Source organism: Sitophilus oryzae, unplaced genomic scaffold, assembly GCF_002938485.1.
Source record: "Sitophilus oryzae breed Bouriz unplaced genomic scaffold, Soryzae_2.0 scaffold_556_pilon_pilon, whole genome shotgun sequence".
NCBI lineage: Eukaryota > Metazoa > Arthropoda > Insecta > Coleoptera > Curculionidae > Sitophilus > Sitophilus oryzae.
This window is the reverse complement of record NW_022147147.1, coordinates 424,413-444,498: the sequence shown is the minus strand read 5'-3', so window position 1 is coordinate 444,498 and position 20,086 is coordinate 424,413. Positions and strand designations below refer to the sequence as shown.

The 20,086-nt window shown below is 31.8% G+C and overlaps 1 protein-coding gene across 1 annotated transcript in view; it reads right to left on the bottom strand.

Annotated features, from left to right (window-relative positions):
• Nucleotides 1–2,769: 2,769 nt before the first annotated feature.
• Nucleotides 2,770–20,086, bottom strand: part of LOC115887219 (protein spaetzle 3-like) — an 86,310-nt gene continuing 68,993 nt past the window's right edge. Inside the window, exons 3-5 of the mRNA XM_030906585.1 lie at nt 14,651–14,929; nt 12,550–12,675; nt 2,770–3,144 (exon numbers count right to left, since the gene is read on the bottom strand). Of these exons, the coding sequence (XP_030762445.1) occupies nt 2,988–3,144; nt 12,550–12,675; nt 14,651–14,929 (562 nt within the window). The 3' untranslated portion in view covers nt 2,770–2,987. The remainder of the gene's footprint in view (nt 3,145–12,549; nt 12,676–14,650; nt 14,930–20,086) is intronic.

Sequence of the window (20,086 nt, the reverse complement as noted above, 5' to 3'; positions counted from 1 at the left end):
TTTATATAGTTATAAATATTAATGTTATAAACTTATTTTTCAGATCAGGTAGGGAGACGTATGGAGATAATGCTGTAGGTTATGTAGAAGTGAAAAGAGACAAAAATATTTGTTTAGTACGTGGAAAAATAACTCCAGAGCATCGCGTGAAAAAGAAAGTTTTTTTTATATATTGACACCCCCTTACCCTTGTTATTTTTAAAGATTGTTTTTTTACGAAATTATAGGAAATAAATTGTTTATCAGTAATGAAAATATTATACAAGATGTCCCATAAGCAAACGCCAAAATTAAGTTACTTTTTTAAGTGAAACACCCTATATATTTTTGGATTCTTCGGAAATTTCTAGATATTCTAGATATATTTCATGTATAATATCCTATACCTATCTTCAAATGTTTACGAAATATTGACAGTTGAAAAGCGAAAAATACCTACAATTTTCTGGACCACCTTTTTTGAGACACTCTGTATAACTAGAATTAATTTTAAAAGAGAGTATATGAAAAACCATGCAAATTTTTTATTTAATGTTTTCTTCTAAAACTTGCAGATAAGGCTGTATGTGGGTGTCAAAATATAATGAATAACACTGCACATTCAAATTTCATATACCTATGTAAGACAATATACATAAATATATGAACTTATATCAAAATGATCTTCACAACAATAAATCGTAAAAATAGAGGATAATTTAACGTTTTTCTTTTCATCTCTTCTCATGGCCTTGGACCATTTTTTTCTGTTTCCGCTCATCCATTACTATTTATAAATATCACTAATTACTAATTATGTATTAATTAACACAAATAACTAAAATTTTGACTCGGATTCAATAGCGTTTAAAAGCAAACTGTGTAAAATAAACACGCGTCTGGCTCCACTCAACCAGAAGAACGGCGGGTGACGTCACAGCGGCAAGGCGCGTTAGAGAGCGTTTGCCCGGCCATTTAAATTACCAGTATTTAATTATTTTATATTAGAGTCATTTCTTAACCGATATCAACGATTTTTTTTTGTTCAATTTGTAATTATATGAACTATTTTTTAAAACCATTATTTAAAAACATGCATTTTCCTCATTAAACATGCCTGCATTGAGATTTTGGTTTTCAGGCTAGTGTTTACACAAAAATTATTGCAGTGGATCTTCTTGTAGTACAAATAATTAGAAGATTAGGTGGTAACATGAACGTAGCCATTACATTTTTCTAGGGGTTCGAAATTCGAAATACTAATAAACAGAAAACATCATAAACATTGAATGAGTGGCAACCTCTAATCAGTTTCACAGAAGGATTTTTTAACATTCCAGCAGGACGGTGCTATAGCTCATTATTTTTTTCCGGTCCGACAGTGGTTAAACGAGAGATTTCCGGGTACATTGGCAGAAGGGGACCAATTGAATGGCTTTCACTTATACTTTTGTTTTTTTTTTGGGGGGGGGGATATCTTAAATCCATTGTTTATAAAACACAATCTACTGATACAGCAGAATGCAAGTCAATTACCGGTGAAATTTTCCGAAATGTTAGGGAGGTGTTTTAAAACAGACTTTTTTACTGTTTACAGGAAAATGGACAACATTTTGAACAACTTATAAGATAGGGCAGAAGTGGTGTAACATAATCTTCTAATCATTTGTATTACAAGGAAATCCATTGCAATAACTTTTGTGTAAACACTAACCTGAAAACCAAAATCTCAATGCAGGCACGTTTAATTGTCTGCAACTTTGAAACGCGATTATTCGGAAACCTTATTAAACGCCCTTTAAAACGATGTGCCACTTGACCCCCATTTCCATTTAAGATTGTAACTGTAACATCTACCCCTCCTAGGGGGTTGAAAGAAAAAGGCTAAAAATATTCATTTGAAGTGTCCCCCTTACAAATAAAATTGTCGTGTCTCTCCAATTATTCATATTTTTAACTGCCAGAAAGATACTAAGGGTGGAAAGTTTTAAAATTGACACACTGTATAGTAATTGCAATTGCAATTATGCAATTTTTTGCAATTATGCAATTTTTTGCAATTATGCAATTTTTTGCAATTATGCAATTGCAAAAAATAAAAATTGTTCATACAATTCATTATTCCGGCTATATCTAAATAAATATCGTCTATATTAAATTTTATTGTGAATATTCACATTTATAATACCACCTATAAAGTTATCTTATATGATTTTTTTATAAATGTCATATATTTTAATTATCTCTTCATACCGTATCTACTGAAAAAATTGTATTTTACTACGTAAACATTTTTAAAAATTGCATGTAAACATATACGATGTAGATTTTTTATTCAAAACTCAACGAAGAAGATGGAACTAAAGAATTCTACCTCATAAGTCTGAATAATAAAATATTATTCCAATTTTTGTTTTGTAGCAAGAAAAATCATGAGAAAGAAAATAATGTCAAATATGCTCTTAGTCAGTCTAATATATCTTCCTAATATAAGTATTTTTGTTCATAAGGTGTCTAATATTAATTAATACTAATTATTCATTAGTAACACATCTAGACATTTAATTTTCAATTCTTGGTAACAATAGGTAACTTTTTTTATTCTACTTCTAGATAGTAAGTGCACAACTTCTAAATGATGTTCATGCTATACCTAACATAACAATTTTTGTTCTACTTGATAGAATTGACATGAATATTTTCATAATTTGATATTTTAATTTATCCTTTTCAACACAAAATATAAAATTATTAAAACAGTTTCAATAATTCAATTAATTCAAATTCAATTTTAAGTTAAATTTAAATTTAATATTTACACTTTATATTATTATGTATAGATACATATATTTAAATTCGTATACTGAACAGAAACTATAGGAATTGTTAACTCAAAAATATTATCATATACATAACAATTCATGAATTAAAATGTAGATGTTTGACATATACACGTCTAGAATATTATTTACATTTTTACAGATTGATTTAATTTCATGCCTAGAAAATCAAGGGTTACATCTACAAACGCAACATGAAGGAAACAGGAACCAGTCCATGAAAATGCCCCTACAATCATTATCTGGATCGTAAGCCAACAAGCGGTGCCACTTGTATTTTTGCTCGCAGCCGCAATCACCTGAACATCTTTTGGTTGAAGATTTCCTGAAAAAAAAGTAAAATCCAGTGCAGTTAACATATTAATGTAGAATGTAAAGGCGGGTACACACAAAAGGAAACATTGACAAACAGTAAACGTTAAACAACAGCAGTTTGCAAAAGCTTTGGGTTTAAATTCGAAATAGATGTTCGAGGTAAAAAATCTCTAAAAATACCTCTAAAAATACAGGGTGGTGCACCTCATTCGCCAAGGTTGATTATACGAAAACGGAAATATAGAAACAAATTTTTTTTTGGCTATTGGGGGGGAGGCGACAATATTACATTAAATTGTGCACACAATTTAAAATTATTTTTAAATATACAGGGTGTTTCAGAACTAAGATCGATACTAAAATTATATTTATTCTTATGGAACACCCAGCATTTTATTTAATTTTTGGATACTTGGGCCTAAAAAAGGTATTTATTATAAGAGTTAAATATGTTTATAAGCTTTGGTTTTTGAGATACCTAAGGCTATTTAAATATGCATGCTACAATAGAATAGACTATGAACATCGTGTACGTTACATTTTAGAATTAATTCTTCTTCTGAATTTAAAGGTAGATAAATGAACTTTACTGAAAAATTTTATTGCTTCCTTAAATTTATAGAGGGGTATCAAAAATTGCTGATCTATTTTAAATATTTATTTTACATAAAACTTCGTTTTTTCAAATGCTACACCTCTATTTTTTTTAAATAAATCGGAGCAGATTCAAATGCTCTTTCAAACTATATTAGGATTTCCTACACCTATCTAGCTCAGATTTTGAATAAAAAGCGATTTTTCAATAAAATGGCAATCAAGCTGGCTGATGTCGCCATGGCAAGTTTCTAGTGACAGTTAGTAACTATTTTCAAAATCGACATTAGTTTATGGCATGTTTATGGACTTTATTATTTAGATTTATAGCAGCTAACTTAAATTTACCCACAACAGTTTAATAAAATAAATATTCATTATTTTATCAAGAAAAATGAAGCAGTATCTGCTGACAGAACATATGGATGTGTTTCTAGTGATTTTATTTTATGAGGAAAATTGCCTCTTAGCCTCAAGGGTTTATGCTCACAGATATCCAAATAGAAATCTTCCTACAAGCGTTCATTGGAGAAACTAATATCCTATTTCGCACAGCAGATAGTGTGGATTATAAGAAACCTATTAGGCAGAAACCTGTCATTGGAAATGAAGAAATTGCCGTAATTGGCTCTTTTATAGAAAATTAATATATCTACAAGTCATCGTAAAATAAATTGTAGCGTTTTTATAAACATTACCACTGCGAACGGCAGCTTCATCGGAGAGAAGTCGTGGATAAGGTATTTCACTGGAAAGAAAACTAATTAATAACAATAAACAAAAAAATGGATATTGGGCGCCAGGCATGTACAGAGAAAGAAAACACAGTTGTATATTACTTAAAACTAATGGCTATATTTATTCATGATGAATTCTGATGGTAAATAGCATTGTACAATTTTAATAATTATTATAGTGGTTATATGTCAAAAAAATGGTGTTAAGAGTTGTACTAAATATCTATGAAAGTAATACCATTACAAGACGTAATGTAATGAAACCTAAGATCTAAATCATATTTTAAATATTAAATCGACATGAATGTTCTTAACAATCTAACCACTAAACATAGTCTGTACGATATTACTTAAGATGTACGTTATTGTTTAAGACTGAAAATGTTTTAGATGTTAAATGTAAAACTAGAACTTAAATCTACACTTAGCTGTTCTTTATGTAACCTTGCTTCAAACAGTAGCAGCGTGAGGTGGGCTCATATCTCTGTACTGTCTGTCGGCGATCCTGTTGGCCAAAACAACAAAAGGATGAGGACACCATAAATCAATACAGTCGTAGCTACTGACTAGGCTTAGAAATGGGAGCGAAGCAGCATGGGGCTTACGCTGTATCCATACTGTGGCAATATGGGGACACTACCCGTACCTTGGAACACTACTAGGACCTTGGATAATGTCCGTAACTTGGACCATAACCTTGGACTATAACCTTGGACACAGTCCGTCCATAAGATAACGGTACAGGGGAACACTACCCGTACCTTGGATACTACTAGGACCTTGGATAATGCCCGTACCTTGTAAATAGTCGCAACCCTAAAAATATGAAACTCTTGTTTAAAACCAAACAAGGTCTAATAAACAAAATAAACCTACCTCGAATTACTTCCGAGGGCTCAATAATAAACAAAGAAACTGTCCTTTCTTCCATGTAACATTCTGGAGGACAAAAGCAAAAGAACACCAATGTGCCAGCAAAATACAAATACGAGTTAAGGTGGGTCAATCCAAAACTCTACCCTAAAAATATTCAATAATAATATCGAATCTATAAAAGATAATATCTCATCTTTACCTGTTGGTTTGAAATAGCAGCTGATTTAAATTATACAGCAAGATTTAAATAATCACCATTTCTAAAAGCCGGGATACAACAGAGCGGCAAAACAAAGTGATGTTAAGCACGGAGATAGTTGACAGAAGCGATGTTGACAGCGCCTCCTCAGAGCGATAACAGTGTTGTGTCAAACGATAACAGGGTTGGCGACTAGGAAACGTAAAAATTACGCCAAGCGTGCCAAATAAATTATCAGGCCTGAACGATACGGAATCCGATGACGATACGCCAGACATCATATATATCATATATAAAAAAGACATGTAACGAACTAAAAACGTTACAAAATCAAAGAACTACTTCTTCGTTTTTCTTGATAAAATAATAAATTTATATTTAATAAATATTATTTATTAAACTATTGCAGGCAAATTAAATAAAAGTAAACTGCTATAAATTTATATAAAGTCCATAAACTAATTTCGATTTTGAAAATAGCTTGGTTGACATTCTATTGAAAAATTGTGTGTTCCATAAGAAAAAATATAACTTTGGTGTGGATCTTAGTTCTAACATATTCTGCACGTTTCAAAATAATTTTAAATTATGCACATTGCCTTCCCACACATACCCATGAAATATTTTGTTTCTACATCTTTCCGTTTTCGTATAATCAACCGAGGTGAATGAGGTGCGCCACCCTGTATAACACCTTTTAAAATAACTACGAAAACAATATGGCGACACTAAACACGAAAAAGGTTAAAACATTAACGATTATCTTACGTATTTCATATGTTTTAATCCGATAGCTATAAACCAATAAATTCATAAACAATATTTGAATGCACGAAAACATTAAATAAAGCGGTTTTAAAATCTATTATGTCATTTTTTTGTTTAACTTTTTTTAATTTTTGAATATCCGTTTGTTGGACGTAGATATTATATAAAAAATTTGAATTCTCTGGAACCGAAAAAACTTTTGAACTATTCAGTTTTCTAATTTGTAAAAAAGAAATAGTAAATATTTTAGACAGGAAACTAAATCCATCACACATTTCACAATATTATTTATCTTTAGAAAAATATCTTTTATATAATTTTAGTTATGTGTAAATATTTACTGAAATCTGATTACAACAAAGTAAATACAAATTAACTAGGAAATCACATTAAATATTGTATATTATGATTTTGAGTAAATCACTGCAATTACTTAAATTAGATACATACTTAATCGCAATAAAATCCACAGATATAGTAATAACTATTTATATAATTTTATTTTATCTGAAAATATGACTAGGCTCTATTATGGGATAAATAGTGTAATCCGAAATTATAAAAAATCATTTAAAATTAGAACTATACTCATTAATAGATATTTATAGAATATGGTAATCATAATATCTTAGATTATGCAGATATAGGGGGTGAGTCTAAAATAAGTGCAAATATTTTGAGGGCTGGTAGATCTCGATAAAAGAAACACATTTTTTTTACTGTTTGTCAAATAAGTCCAAAATAACCGAGTTATTTTACTTTGAAAATTAAAAAAAAATCATTTTTGCTTAAATTTTGAGAACCACGAGGTCCTTTCTGGGTTTTAATTCCTGTAAATTGAATCTACTACCCATGTTGTCATATTATCAAGATATTTAATATTATTAGTTTTTTAACTAAAGATTTAAAAAAAAGTTCCATTTTTTTTCTTCAAAATATTCTAAATTTTACATTTTTTTTCGCGTAAAAAAAACCCATAAAATTCTTTCAGAACCTCGTAATTAGTGGATTAAATTAGTGGTTTCAATTACCACTTTATACTTTTTAGTTTTATGATCATTCACAATATTTAAAAAATACAATTTAAAATCAATAGAGTATTATAACAAAAGCTTTTGCTTAGTCAGTTGTATCCCTACAGAAAGCCTGATTTCTAACCACAATTTTTCTTGACGGAAGATAGTCAAACGCCATTTCTCGCAAATTTTGAAGTATAATTAGAGGACAAGTGAAAAGTTTGATAACTTTTTCTACTAATTGAAAGTGTCTACCACTAATTTTGACGTTGAAATTAAAGAAACAAACTTGAACGCTAGTTGAAACTGTAACGTTTTTAGTTCGTTACATGTATTTTTTATATATGATTTATATGATGTCTGGCGTATCATCACCCGATTCCGTATCGTTCAGGCCTGATAATTTATTTGGCACGCTTGGCGTAATTTTTACGTTCCCTAGTCGTCAACCCTGCTATCGTTTCACTGTTCTGTGGAGGCGCGCGCTGTCAAGATCCTTGTTATATGTCAAGGCGCCTCTCTGCGTTTTTGGCCAGTTTGCGGCACGGTTGCAAATCCTGCTTTTAGAAATGGCAATTTAAATCTTGCTGCAAAATCTGAATCAGCTGCCATTTCGAAGCTACAGGTAAAGATGAGTTATTATCTTTTATAGATTCGATATTATTATTGAATATTTTTAGGGTAGAGTTTTGGATTGACCCACCTTAACTCGTATTTGTATTTTGCTGACACGTTGGTGTACTTTTGCTGTTGTCCTCCAGAATGTTAAATGGAAGAAAGGACAGTTCTTTTGTTTATTATTGAGCCCTCGGAAGTGTTTCGAGGTAGGTTTATTTTGTTTATTAGACCTTGTTTGGCTTTTTAAACAAGAGTTTCGTATTTTTAGCGTCTTATGACGGACTATTTACAAGGTACGGGCAATATCCAAGGTCCTAGTAGTATTCAAGGTACGGGTAGTGTTCCCCTGTACCGTTATCTTATGGACGGACTGTGTCCAAGGTTATGGTCCAAGCTTATGGCCCAGGTTACGGACATTATCCAAGGTCCTAGTAGTGTTCCAAGGTACGGGTAGTGTCCCCATATTGCCACAGTATGGATACAGCGTAAGCCCCATGCTGCTTCGCTCCCATTTCTAAGCCTAATCAGTAGCTACGGCTGTATCAATTCACGGTGTCCTCATTCTGGCCCCCTTTTGTTGTATTGGATGGCCGAGTACAGAGATGCAAGCCCACCTCACGCTGTTACTGTTTGAAGCAAGATTACATAAAGAACAGCTAAGTGTAGATTTAAGTTCTAGTTTTACATTTAACATTTAAAACATTTTCGGTCTTAAACTATAACGTACATCTTAAGTAATATCGTACAGACTATGTTTAGTGGTTAGATTGTTAAGAACATTCATGTCGATTTAATATTTAAAATATGATTTAGATCTTAGGTTTCATTACATTACGTCTTGTAATGGTTTTTATAGATATTTAGTACAACTCTTAACACCACTTTCTTTGACATATAACCACTATATATTCACTAGAACTCTACAATGTCATGTATCAGCAAAGAACATCATGAATAAATATAGTCATTAGTTTTAAGTAATATACAACTGTGTTTTCTTTCTCTGTACATGCCTGGCGCCCAATATCTATATTTTTTGTTTATTGTTATTGATTAGTTTTCTCTCTAGTGAAATACCTTGTCCACGACTGCTCTCCGATGAAAAGCTGCCGCTCGCAGTGGTAATGTTTTATAAAAAACGCTACATATTATTTGGCGCCCAACGTGGGGCGCCAAATAATGTGTAGCGTTTTTTATAAACATATTCACGACTGCTCTACCAACGAAAAGCTGCCGTTCGCAGTGGTAATATTTATAAAAAACGCTACAAAACTACTAATTTAGTCCACTAATTGTGAGGTTCTGAATGAAGCTACAAACTTGTTTCAAGGGTCGAAATATACTACTCCTAAAATATTTGTACTTTTTTAAAATTCATCCTGTATATTAAGATCTGGAAAAAGTACGAAATATGTCTCGTAACGAGAATATAAAGCAATTACAACCAATTAAATAGTATATTTGTCAGTATCCGTGGATAAATTTTAATGACTATAATTTGATAGATTGTTACGGTAAAAATGTGACTCCATGATAATACGGAGAGATATAGAATGATTAAAATTATAGGCAATATATTGTTAGAGAATCTTAGGATTAGTGATTGGTGCCGATGCTACAAATTATCGATCAACATTTTTAGCAAATGATGTCAATTCATTGACGTTATTGGGTGTTGTGTGACGAGTATGTGTTTCAATAGTTACTTTATTTACTTTTTGGTCACTTCTAGCTACTATAAAGACAGAAATCGGTAATCTAATTGAACAAAATAGAAATTTTCCAAAAATTGTATGAGAAGTGATTTTAGGGTTAAAATTTTTTAATAGTATCTACAATATTTTCTCCCTTTTTTCATTCAAATATGTAGTATTATTATGCCGAATTAAGGTTGTTTCTCACTATACCTTCCGTTTCCATTCCATATCCATTCTGTATTTTTTATTATATTTATGTTATACGTAAGCTTCCGTTCCGTATCAGTTCCACACTTTTTATTGTACAATTTATATCATTGCGAAAGTTTTATTTTAAAAATCTTTTGAAAAGGGTAATAAATGTAATTAAGAGGTGAAAGAATATATAAATATCAGCAAAATGTTAACAGAGCTGGTACAAATGTAAGAACTTGACAACGCTGTGTCCGATACGCTTCAGTCCGTCCGCCAAAAAAATGTATGGAAGGAAAGGATATGGAACGGAAGGGAAACGGAACGGATAGTGTGCATTGTCCTATTTATTTACATGATATAATATTTTATGTAAACGGAAGGGAAACGGTAGGTAGCTGATACGGAAGGTATAGTGAAAATCAACCTTAATACTATATGCCTTATTTTTACGATCTCGTCTAGATAAATTATCTGAAGATGAAGATTACCATCTTTAAAGAAGCAAAACACATGCACACGATTTTTGAAGATTAACTTCTTTTACAAAAACATCGGGTGTTGCATCGTCGAGTGGGACATAGGAAATCCCATGTAAATCTAAATGGGGTCAATTATTGACTTCCCTAATTATTTTAGAGAATAATTCTATTTACGTTTATTGAAGAGCACTAAAACCCACATTCAAAAGAATAACTTTAGATATTTTTGATTAGCCTGTTTACGAGTTATCGCCCGATTTCTCTTTAAATATTTCTCCTTTCTTATGGCTCTGTATTTACTTATGAGCACCAGTTAAGGTAAAAGATAACTGTCAAATGAAGTTGTCATTTCAGAAATTTACCTATTTAGTGGTTTATTATTATTGAAAACTCATACCTACATCGAAAACATTAGCCATGAATTACACTACCGAAGAAAAAGTATTGATGATTAAATGGTATTATCAAGGAAATAGTTATCAAAAGGTGTCATGTTGTGGACATGTTTGCTGCTCTGTATCCGAATAGACCGATACCTGGAAAATCTACAATCGCAAGGAATATCCAGAGGTTTGAGACCAAAGGTACCCTAATAAATAACTGCAGATGTGAAGCAAGGCAGGAACAAAGAGAAGATGCAAGAAATGATACCGACTTGGAAGTTTTATTGTGCGTGGAAGAGAACGATGGAAAGATCAGCACAAGGAAACTTGAGGATGAAATAGGAATAGATCACACTACAGCTTTTCGAATTTTGAAACGACATAAATACTTTCCTTCAAATATGGAAAGCACCAAGAGCTACGAGATGGGGACGAAATACGGCGGGAGGCGTTTTGTTTTGATATGATGGAAAGAGCAAACATGGATAGGGAATTTTTAAAAAACATATGTTTCTCTGACGAATGCACGTTTACCTTAAATAATGAACCCAATGTTCAAAATTATCGATATTGGACAAAGAAAACCAACACAGGTTTGTCGAAACAAGGACGCAATATCCACAGAAAGTAAATGTTAGAGCAGGGATATTCGGACACAATATTATCGGGCCATTATTTCTTACGCGAAATTTAAATGCGGAATATTATTTGGAACTACTCGAAAATCATATTTTACCTGCTTTACATGATGCCGCTAGGGAAAATCAGGAAGTTTGATACCAAATGGATGGCTGCTCGGCACATAGTACCCTGGCTGTTCGGGAATATTTAGACAATAGTTTTAACGGAAACGTGATTGGCCAGCAAGGTCTCCTGATATTTCGCCAAATGATTTCTTTCTCTGGGGCCATTTAAAAAACAGGATATACAAGGATAAAAAATACCCAAATCTAGACGAGTTAAAAAAATCTGTTTCTGCCGAATGCAATAGAATTTCAGTTTATCAAGTAGCGAATGTAAGAAGAGAATTTTATGATCGCCTGGGTTATTGTCTAGCAGTCGATGGAGGAATATTTGAACATCTTCTTAAATCCTAAAGTTCTGACAATGTAATAGTACCTAAATTAATAAGTTATTGAATATTGTAATAATACTATAATTAACCTTGTAATTGATTACTTTATTTTACTTTAATTCATATTAATTTGTATTTATAAATACATCTTTAAGAATTCCGATGTAGGAATGAGTTTTCAATAATAATAAAGCACTAAATAGGTAAATTTCTGAAATGACAACTTCATTTGACAGTTATACCGTGACTGGTGCCAGCTGGTGCTCATAAGTAAATACAGGGCCATAAGAAAGGAGAAATATTTAAAAAGAAATCGGCGATAACTCGTAAACGAGCTAATCAAAAATATCTAAAGTTATTCTTTTGAATGTGGGTTTTGGTGCTCTTCAATAAACCTAAATATAATTATTCTCTAAAATAATTAGGGAAGCCAATAATTGACCCCATTAAAATTTACATGGGATTTCCTATGTCCCGTCCGACGATGCAACACCTGTTATATTCGGCATAATGCTAAGCCTATTACATGTAATAGTATTAATAATTTTACTTTCAAGAAGGCCTACCAATATTCTAAATGGAAGTTTTTTTGTATCATACGCCTTTTCAATGATGACGGCATTAGAATTATACGTCAGAGCTGTTTGGCGTTTATCAAGTTGGTGTTTTAATAGACCTGAAGACTGAAGTTATATTTAGTATTACTGTCTTCCTCGATTACTGATTTAATTTTTATTATAATTTTTTTTATTTATAATTTTGTTTTCCAAATACTTACGCGCAAACTTCTTGATGAATGGCCTGCTCGAAATGCTGCGTGTTGACGATTGCACGTATTTTTCCTGCCGAATTTGAGGCCCAATACGGAGTCACAATTTCAAGTTTGCTTTCGCATGCATCTACCCTGAAACATTGAATTCATAAAGTACTAGATTATACAAAAGATAAAAGTCATTAAGTACTTTTACAAACGTGTAAAGCCTTTAAGTACATTTATATTATAATAACGTTATATAAAATCAATTCACGTAAATCTAATATAATTTTTTTTATCATACAAATAGAAGTAATTCCCTTATTTTAGATTACCAGATCTGAATTTTAAATGTGTTAAAGTTAAATTACTTAAGTAAAAAAGTCTATAAACTCGTTGGGGAGCCTCAAAAGTTGCTCACCCCCATAACTTTTTTATTTTTTCAGATAAAGAAACAAAATTTGGTATATTAGTATATGATATAAATTGGGATTGATTGAAGTATTAAATTTTTTGTTTTTTTTTGTTTTTGTGTTGTTATTCAATGTTTTTTGTCACTTGTTTGACCGGAAATGATTACAGCTTTTGATTTTTAAATGGCACCCTCTGTATATTTTTACTTTATTCTGAATAGAATGACATATCATATGTCAACTTTTGACATTTTCGCATATGGTTTATTTGAAATTGTAACATGCGGTACATAACGACAATATGACTCGAAATACCAAGTGTGTAGTACCAAAACAGGGTTGGAAAAAATTATGATTTAAAAAAAAAATAAAAAAAATCAGAGTTTTTTTTAATTTATATCAGATTTTTTTATTTTAATTCAAAACAATATTTAAATCGGATTTCTAAATGATTATGACTTATTTCTAATTAAAGTCCTATCTGAAATTTCTAAATCTTTATAACTCTGAGTGATACCGATAACATTAACAATTTTACGGCGCGTGTCATTTTTCCACATCGGTCACCAATATATTCCGCATAAAAAGTCGCTCGCTTCAGATCAAAACGATTTTTTTTCAAACGTCTCAAGAGTATTAATTTTTATAATTTTAACGCCTATGCATAAAAGTAAAGCACTGTTACGTCTAAGCACAAAAGTACAAAAATATATTATTAAACAAAAAAAACATTAAGTGTTAAATTCAACGAGTGTACAAATTGTTGCTCGATTACCGTTTATATTATTAGCAATGTTTCAAATTGATTAAAAAATGATTTGTAATGTTTTAAGAAAAGAGTATGTCTTGTTCGGAGTAAAAATGTACTTTTTGTGCCTCCCTGTAACGTCGGAATAGCTTTACGATGGTCCTTTAATTCGTCAAAAAAAGTATAATTTTTACTCCTAATAAAACAATACACTATTGTTCGGAAATAGTCTTAATTCGAGAATGAAATTAATATTATCTAATGTCAAAGTGTAAGGAACTTACAGCTGATCAAAATGTCGCATGTCGGTAGGAATTTGGAAACATAAAAAAAAATACACCGTTTGAAAAAAAATATATAAAACAACATATTTTCTGACAACGATTATAATTTCTCGGGAATGAAGATATAGTCTCTATATCAGAAGAACCGAGTTCTGCACTACACTGCGAGTGATATGTATTCGAACAGCGACTTTTTGTCACGTATACATAAATTTTAAAATTTTAGCTTAGCGATCTAATGGATTCATACGAAATTACTTCAAAAAACATTTAAATTGATGAACAGATATTTTTATATAGTTTTATAACATTTACAATTATTTTTCGATTTATTATCTGTTATATCTGTTATAGCAATCTTTTTTTTATAGTTTTCTAAGACACATTTTTATAACTTTTACAGTTATTTTTTTATTTATTATAAAGTTTCAATAACATTATTTTTTTTATTTAAATTACGATTTAAATCATCAAATCAAATCAAACCAACTCTGTACCAAAATATTCGTAAAAAAATGCCTTTTCTAAATATGCTAATAACCTTTGTTTCGTTTGAAAAAATTGAGTTTTGATTAAAAATACGATTTGGGCATCTTTATGATTGTATAATTTGTATACCAATAATAAACTTTTTAATTATTTCCATTAACTCTAAAAAAACTTTATAATTTAAATATTACCTTCCACTATCGTTGCTTTTATTATTATTGAAATTCATATTTTTGAAATTCTGTCTAATGGTCCTTTTTTTAGACGATTGCTCAGCATCAATATGGATATCGGGACCTGGATCTAGATGAATATCTGGCACACCCGGCTTGACGGATCTTTTTCTCTTGTTTCCAGGGGCATACCGTCCCCCTCCACCTGACTCTGGCTCGTACTCTGGCATATCAAATTCGCCATACATTCGTTTCATTAAGGCTTTATTTTCGTCTATGAACAGCTCTATCCTGTCCCTGAAATTTAAAATAATGGTTTAGTAAATTTGCTACAATAAATGCAAAAAGCTATTATAATATTAAGAAATTGCTTTATAAGGTATAATTAAAATACCATATTAATACTATATGCAGTGACCAAGAATCTCTGAATTCTGAAATAAATAATATTAAAACCGATTTGTTTTAGAATGGTTACTCTGCAAAATAATTAGATAAAATTATATCCAATTGCAGGTCCGACTCATTGGTACGCCAGCCTGAGGAAGATGCTCTCTCTCTCTCTTGACAATTTCATATGTGAAAGGAACATCGGAGAAGATCAGGCGAATGGCTAAGCAATATAAAATTAAAACTATTTTTAAGTCTGGGAGTACTCTACAAAGTGTCCTAACAAAAACAAAACCTGAATCATCAAACTAAGAGAAAGAGTGCATCTACCTGGTACCTTGCGAGTGCGGTGAGCCGTATATTGGAAAGACAAAACGTCCTCTAGATGCACGACTTGACGAAAATAAAAAACACGCAAAGAGGTAAAACAATGAAGTCGGGCATTGCAGATCATGTGTGGTCCAAGCGCACCACAACATAAAATGGTCGGAAGCCCGGGTTGTCCACAAAGAACCCCATTGGAAAAAGCACAAATTAAAGAATTATTCATTTCTAACAATAATAAAACCTTTAGCAATCCAAGTATGAAAATTTCAGCAATATGACAACCACTCATAAAACGCTTTAATGCAGGTGTTCTTAATGGAAAACCTCATGCGTGACTCGTCTCGTCTAAGTCCGTACGTCGCGTACGAACGTGCCGGTATCTGTTCCGAGTCAAAGGATTTTTTTTCATAAATCTCAGTGAAATAAGTAAACCTAGACGTTTCTAAAATAGCTGTTGTTACGATGATATTTCGTTAATTACATCTCGTTTTATGTTATATCGATATACATTTATTCCACAGAATTAATATTTGAATACACGTTTTTTATATTTATAGTAGATATTTACGAACAAAACTTTTCACTTAAACTGCAGGAATATCATTACAATATTTTTATGATTTAATTTCATTATAATGAATTACATAAAATTGTATATGATATGTTTGTTTACGGCCTTAATTGATTAACATAACAATAGTATTGCTTGATGAGTAATACTGGTAACTAGTGATGTGTCGGTATTTGAGTAACGCGATTTTGGAGCGGTATTTTTTTGTAACGTCGTGTTGCGCTCCACAACGAATCAGGAACCTGTTACTGAAGAACGATGATCATAATGACGACAAAATTATAAATTATTTATAATCGCACTTGAAGTTAGCTCGAACCGTAGTAACCGCATAGCGACGTGTTTAGCTCCAGCCGTCGCGATTTCGTCTATCGCCAACAGTAGTATCTGGAACTGGTATGTTCGTAGCGCCGCGCGATCTCGATCGAGACGTGTTCGCTCCAGCCGTCGCGCTCCTAGAGTTTTAGTTCCCTGTCGCGAACAGAAGTAACTGCTGTAACTGCTTATCGACGCTCGACCTCGGCGGCTACGTACTTCGTTCCAGCAGTCGCTGGAGCGCTTCTAGGGTTTCGGTCGCGATTTGGTCGGTTACTATTGGCGTTGGTGCTCCCATCGCTACGTTACTTTCGAAATAGAGATTTTTGGTATGTACCAGGCATGGTATAAAATAGTGCTGTTTGAAAGATGAAACGCAAAAGCAAATAAAATATAATAAAAATATTTTATTTGCTTTTATACATTTATATGAATAAGTTTTATTGTTTATATCTACTTTTAAGGTTAGGTTAGACCAATAAACATTTTTTTTTGACAGTGGTTTGGACATTGTTCTCGATTTTAACACTAAATATATTATATTGTAATACACATAAATATGAGCCGTTCATTTTATTTGAACGAAAATTGATAAAGAAAAAAAAAATAACAAGGAATGTCATCGTTTTTCTAAAAATGAGATAGATTGGCTATACACAATTATAAACTCGATATTTGGAAAATGAGTGGCGGATAAAAGTTATGTACCTTAATCTACAAATATAGATAAGTTAGATATATTTTTAGCGAGGACCGCAACACTTTGGAAGTCGGAACCTCGGTTACAAAATCGCGGTATTTTGTCGCGGTATTTTTCTGGAACGGTCGCTATTGTAACGCGACTCATGTGTAACCGGTATTCCTATCACTACTGGTAACATTATCAATATATCCGCTTGGGAAAATTATGAATTGACCCGATGTCAACAAAAGTATGGTCCACGGACATTATTTAAAAACAATGTTCTTTTATTGTTCTTAAGAGAAATCTGTAAACGATACTTTTATTAGCACCCAGCATGGTTTGTTATATATCCATTCAACTAGTATTTATTATGCAGGGATTTAGACAATTAAAACTGGAAAAACGAAACCAAATTCGTAAACTAAACTTTGCTACAGACTACAGTATAAAAGTTACTTTACCATAACCAGACATAATAAATAATTAGACGATGTTTTTAAATAATTTTGTGTATATTTTGTTCATGAGGCGCAATACCGTGGATTATAAGCCGATAAATGGTAGACCGCTAGTTAGTCACTGTTTTAAAGTTTTGTTACTATATTGTAATTAATAATATTAGACAATGATTAAAACTAAATATATTCTTGTGAAAACGGTTTTATTAAAAGGGCCTTTGCTAAAAACATTAAAATGGTAAGTAACATTCTCGAACTCGTTAGATTTAGACATTTTAAATATATTTTTTTCTTGATTGTTTTTTATTTCTGACTATGGGGATATACTGACTATAATACCCCCTGAAACCTCAAGCAATTTTGTTAATTATGCAAATTTTTTAACTAAAAATAGTACAAAGTAGCAATTTTATTTATTAGATTTCTGTCCAGTTTATTATAATCTACAATATTTTATAATATTAGATACGGATAGAATTAAAACCTAAATGTTTAAACGCTTGTAATCCACCTGGTGTTTATATTTTCAAATTTTGTGAAATACTACAACCGATACCACAATTCCGTTGATTTCCAAATGATTAGATAAATAAATCTTTTTAAAGTAACTCAACAGGTTTGTTACTGGAATTACTACGTTACAATTTTTTTACAATAATAAAATATTTATTTCTTTTATATTTTTCCACTGCAAACTTGTAAACATAACTGCAGTTCGATTTTCTAATTCTTGTTATCTTTGAATAGGATAGAAACTAAAATTTTGTATAGCGGGGTTTGTACAGAGTGTCCTATTTTGGTTGGGAAAGACCTTGTAGTGTAGTCAAGTGTAATACCGTTGATTGATGAAATAAGAAGATGCGCAACCTTATGGGCGATTTCGTGATACAAAACCTGTCCGAGATGTAGCTGGCGTTATTCTCAGCCTATCCCAGAATTCCGAGATTTAGTTTAGCTCCGCGCCGCTGTGCACTGATGTCGTTTACAGAGTAGCGGATAAAGAATACTGTACCGTAGTTCTGCTTTCAGTCGACAGAGTGAGTGGTTGCCGGAGACATTGTTGCCAGAACTACTGATTACTCCGTAGTAGTTTTACGCATTTTGGATACAGTACGTTAATAACACAAATTTTCCTTAACATTTTATCTAAACTTTCCGAAGTCAATTCCGCGCTTAATTTCAACGTTAACACCTTAAAAATTATTTAGAATCATAAAAAACGACCCCTAAAAAGACTCACGGGTTTTAATAACTCGAATGGACTATAGGTATAAAGAAGTCACCCCAATAAAGTCTGTTCAAGGAGTGAGAAAAGATTTCGTGAGATGACATATCAAAATGACGAAAATAAGATTTTCCTGTCAATTAAAATAACGGACACAACTTTAATAGTCATGTACCTATTAGTGATGGGCATTACGAATCACACGACTCAATTTCTCATATTGGAAACTTCTCACCTAAATGAACACAATTGCACATGCACATGTTACGTTTCATAAAAACAAGAATCGTAACTGGCACTACCGGCGATAATTTCATCGGAATATTACTTAAGGGGTCAGAAAAAGAAATATACAGTTCTTTAATTTGTTTTTCAAAACATTGCAAATATAATAGATAATGCATGTAACACAATGATGTTGCTTGTGATTTAATTGGGCTTCGAGTTTACAAATTTATTTAATAATATGATCAATCAGTAATATGATAATCACGATTCTTTGAACGACCGAGTCACATTATGATCCGATTCAATTCTCACGATTCTTTTTTAAGGCTCATCGTTCAAATCTTATGGATCCATGCTGCCGTACTGGCCACGATTCATTGGAACGAACCGTATTGTATGTAATGAATTAACTCTCACGATTCTTAAACGACCTAGTCGCATTATGATCGAATTCAGTTTTACTAAACTTTTTAACGGCTCATCGTTCAAAGTTTATGGATCAGTGCTGGCACGATTCAATTGAACGAACCGTATTGTATGTAATGAATTAACTCTCACGATTCTCTTTGAACGACCGAGTCGCATTATGATCCAATTCAATTTTACGAATCTTTTAACGGCTCATTGTTCACAGTTTATGGATCCGTGCTGTCATGATTGAACTAAACGAATCGTATCGTATTGGCAATGAATTAATTCTCACGACTCTTTGTGATCCGATTCAATAATTCTTATAGCTCTTTTTTACAACTCGTTCGTTCAAATGCAACAAAACAGTAATACAACACCGTCCTGGCCACGATTCAATTGAACGAACCGTATTCTATATACTGAATCGAATCTTACGATTCATTTTTAATACTTGTTCAAATGAACGACTCGTTCAATCTTTGCCGACCTCTAGTACCTATTCTCAATTCTTTTATTCTTAATTCTAAAAGATCTAAGTAAAATTCAACTAATCGTTTAACTATATTTTAAGCTTATATCATAATCCTTTCAAATTTTACACGATCGCCTATCTCGTTCTGTTGCACCCTGTACAGGGTGGTCGAAATTGGTCTGTTTTAACAGAGAAAACCTATTTCCTGACTAGATAGAGCAAAACCGACATAGATGTCATGAGCTCGATTTCTGAGACATGTTTAATGTCGTAAATCGTCTGTTGATATTTTCAATTCCAACTGAGATACGGGGTCTTTTTGAATTTTTTACCATTTTGAAAATTGCCCATAACTTTTTTATTTCGCGGTAT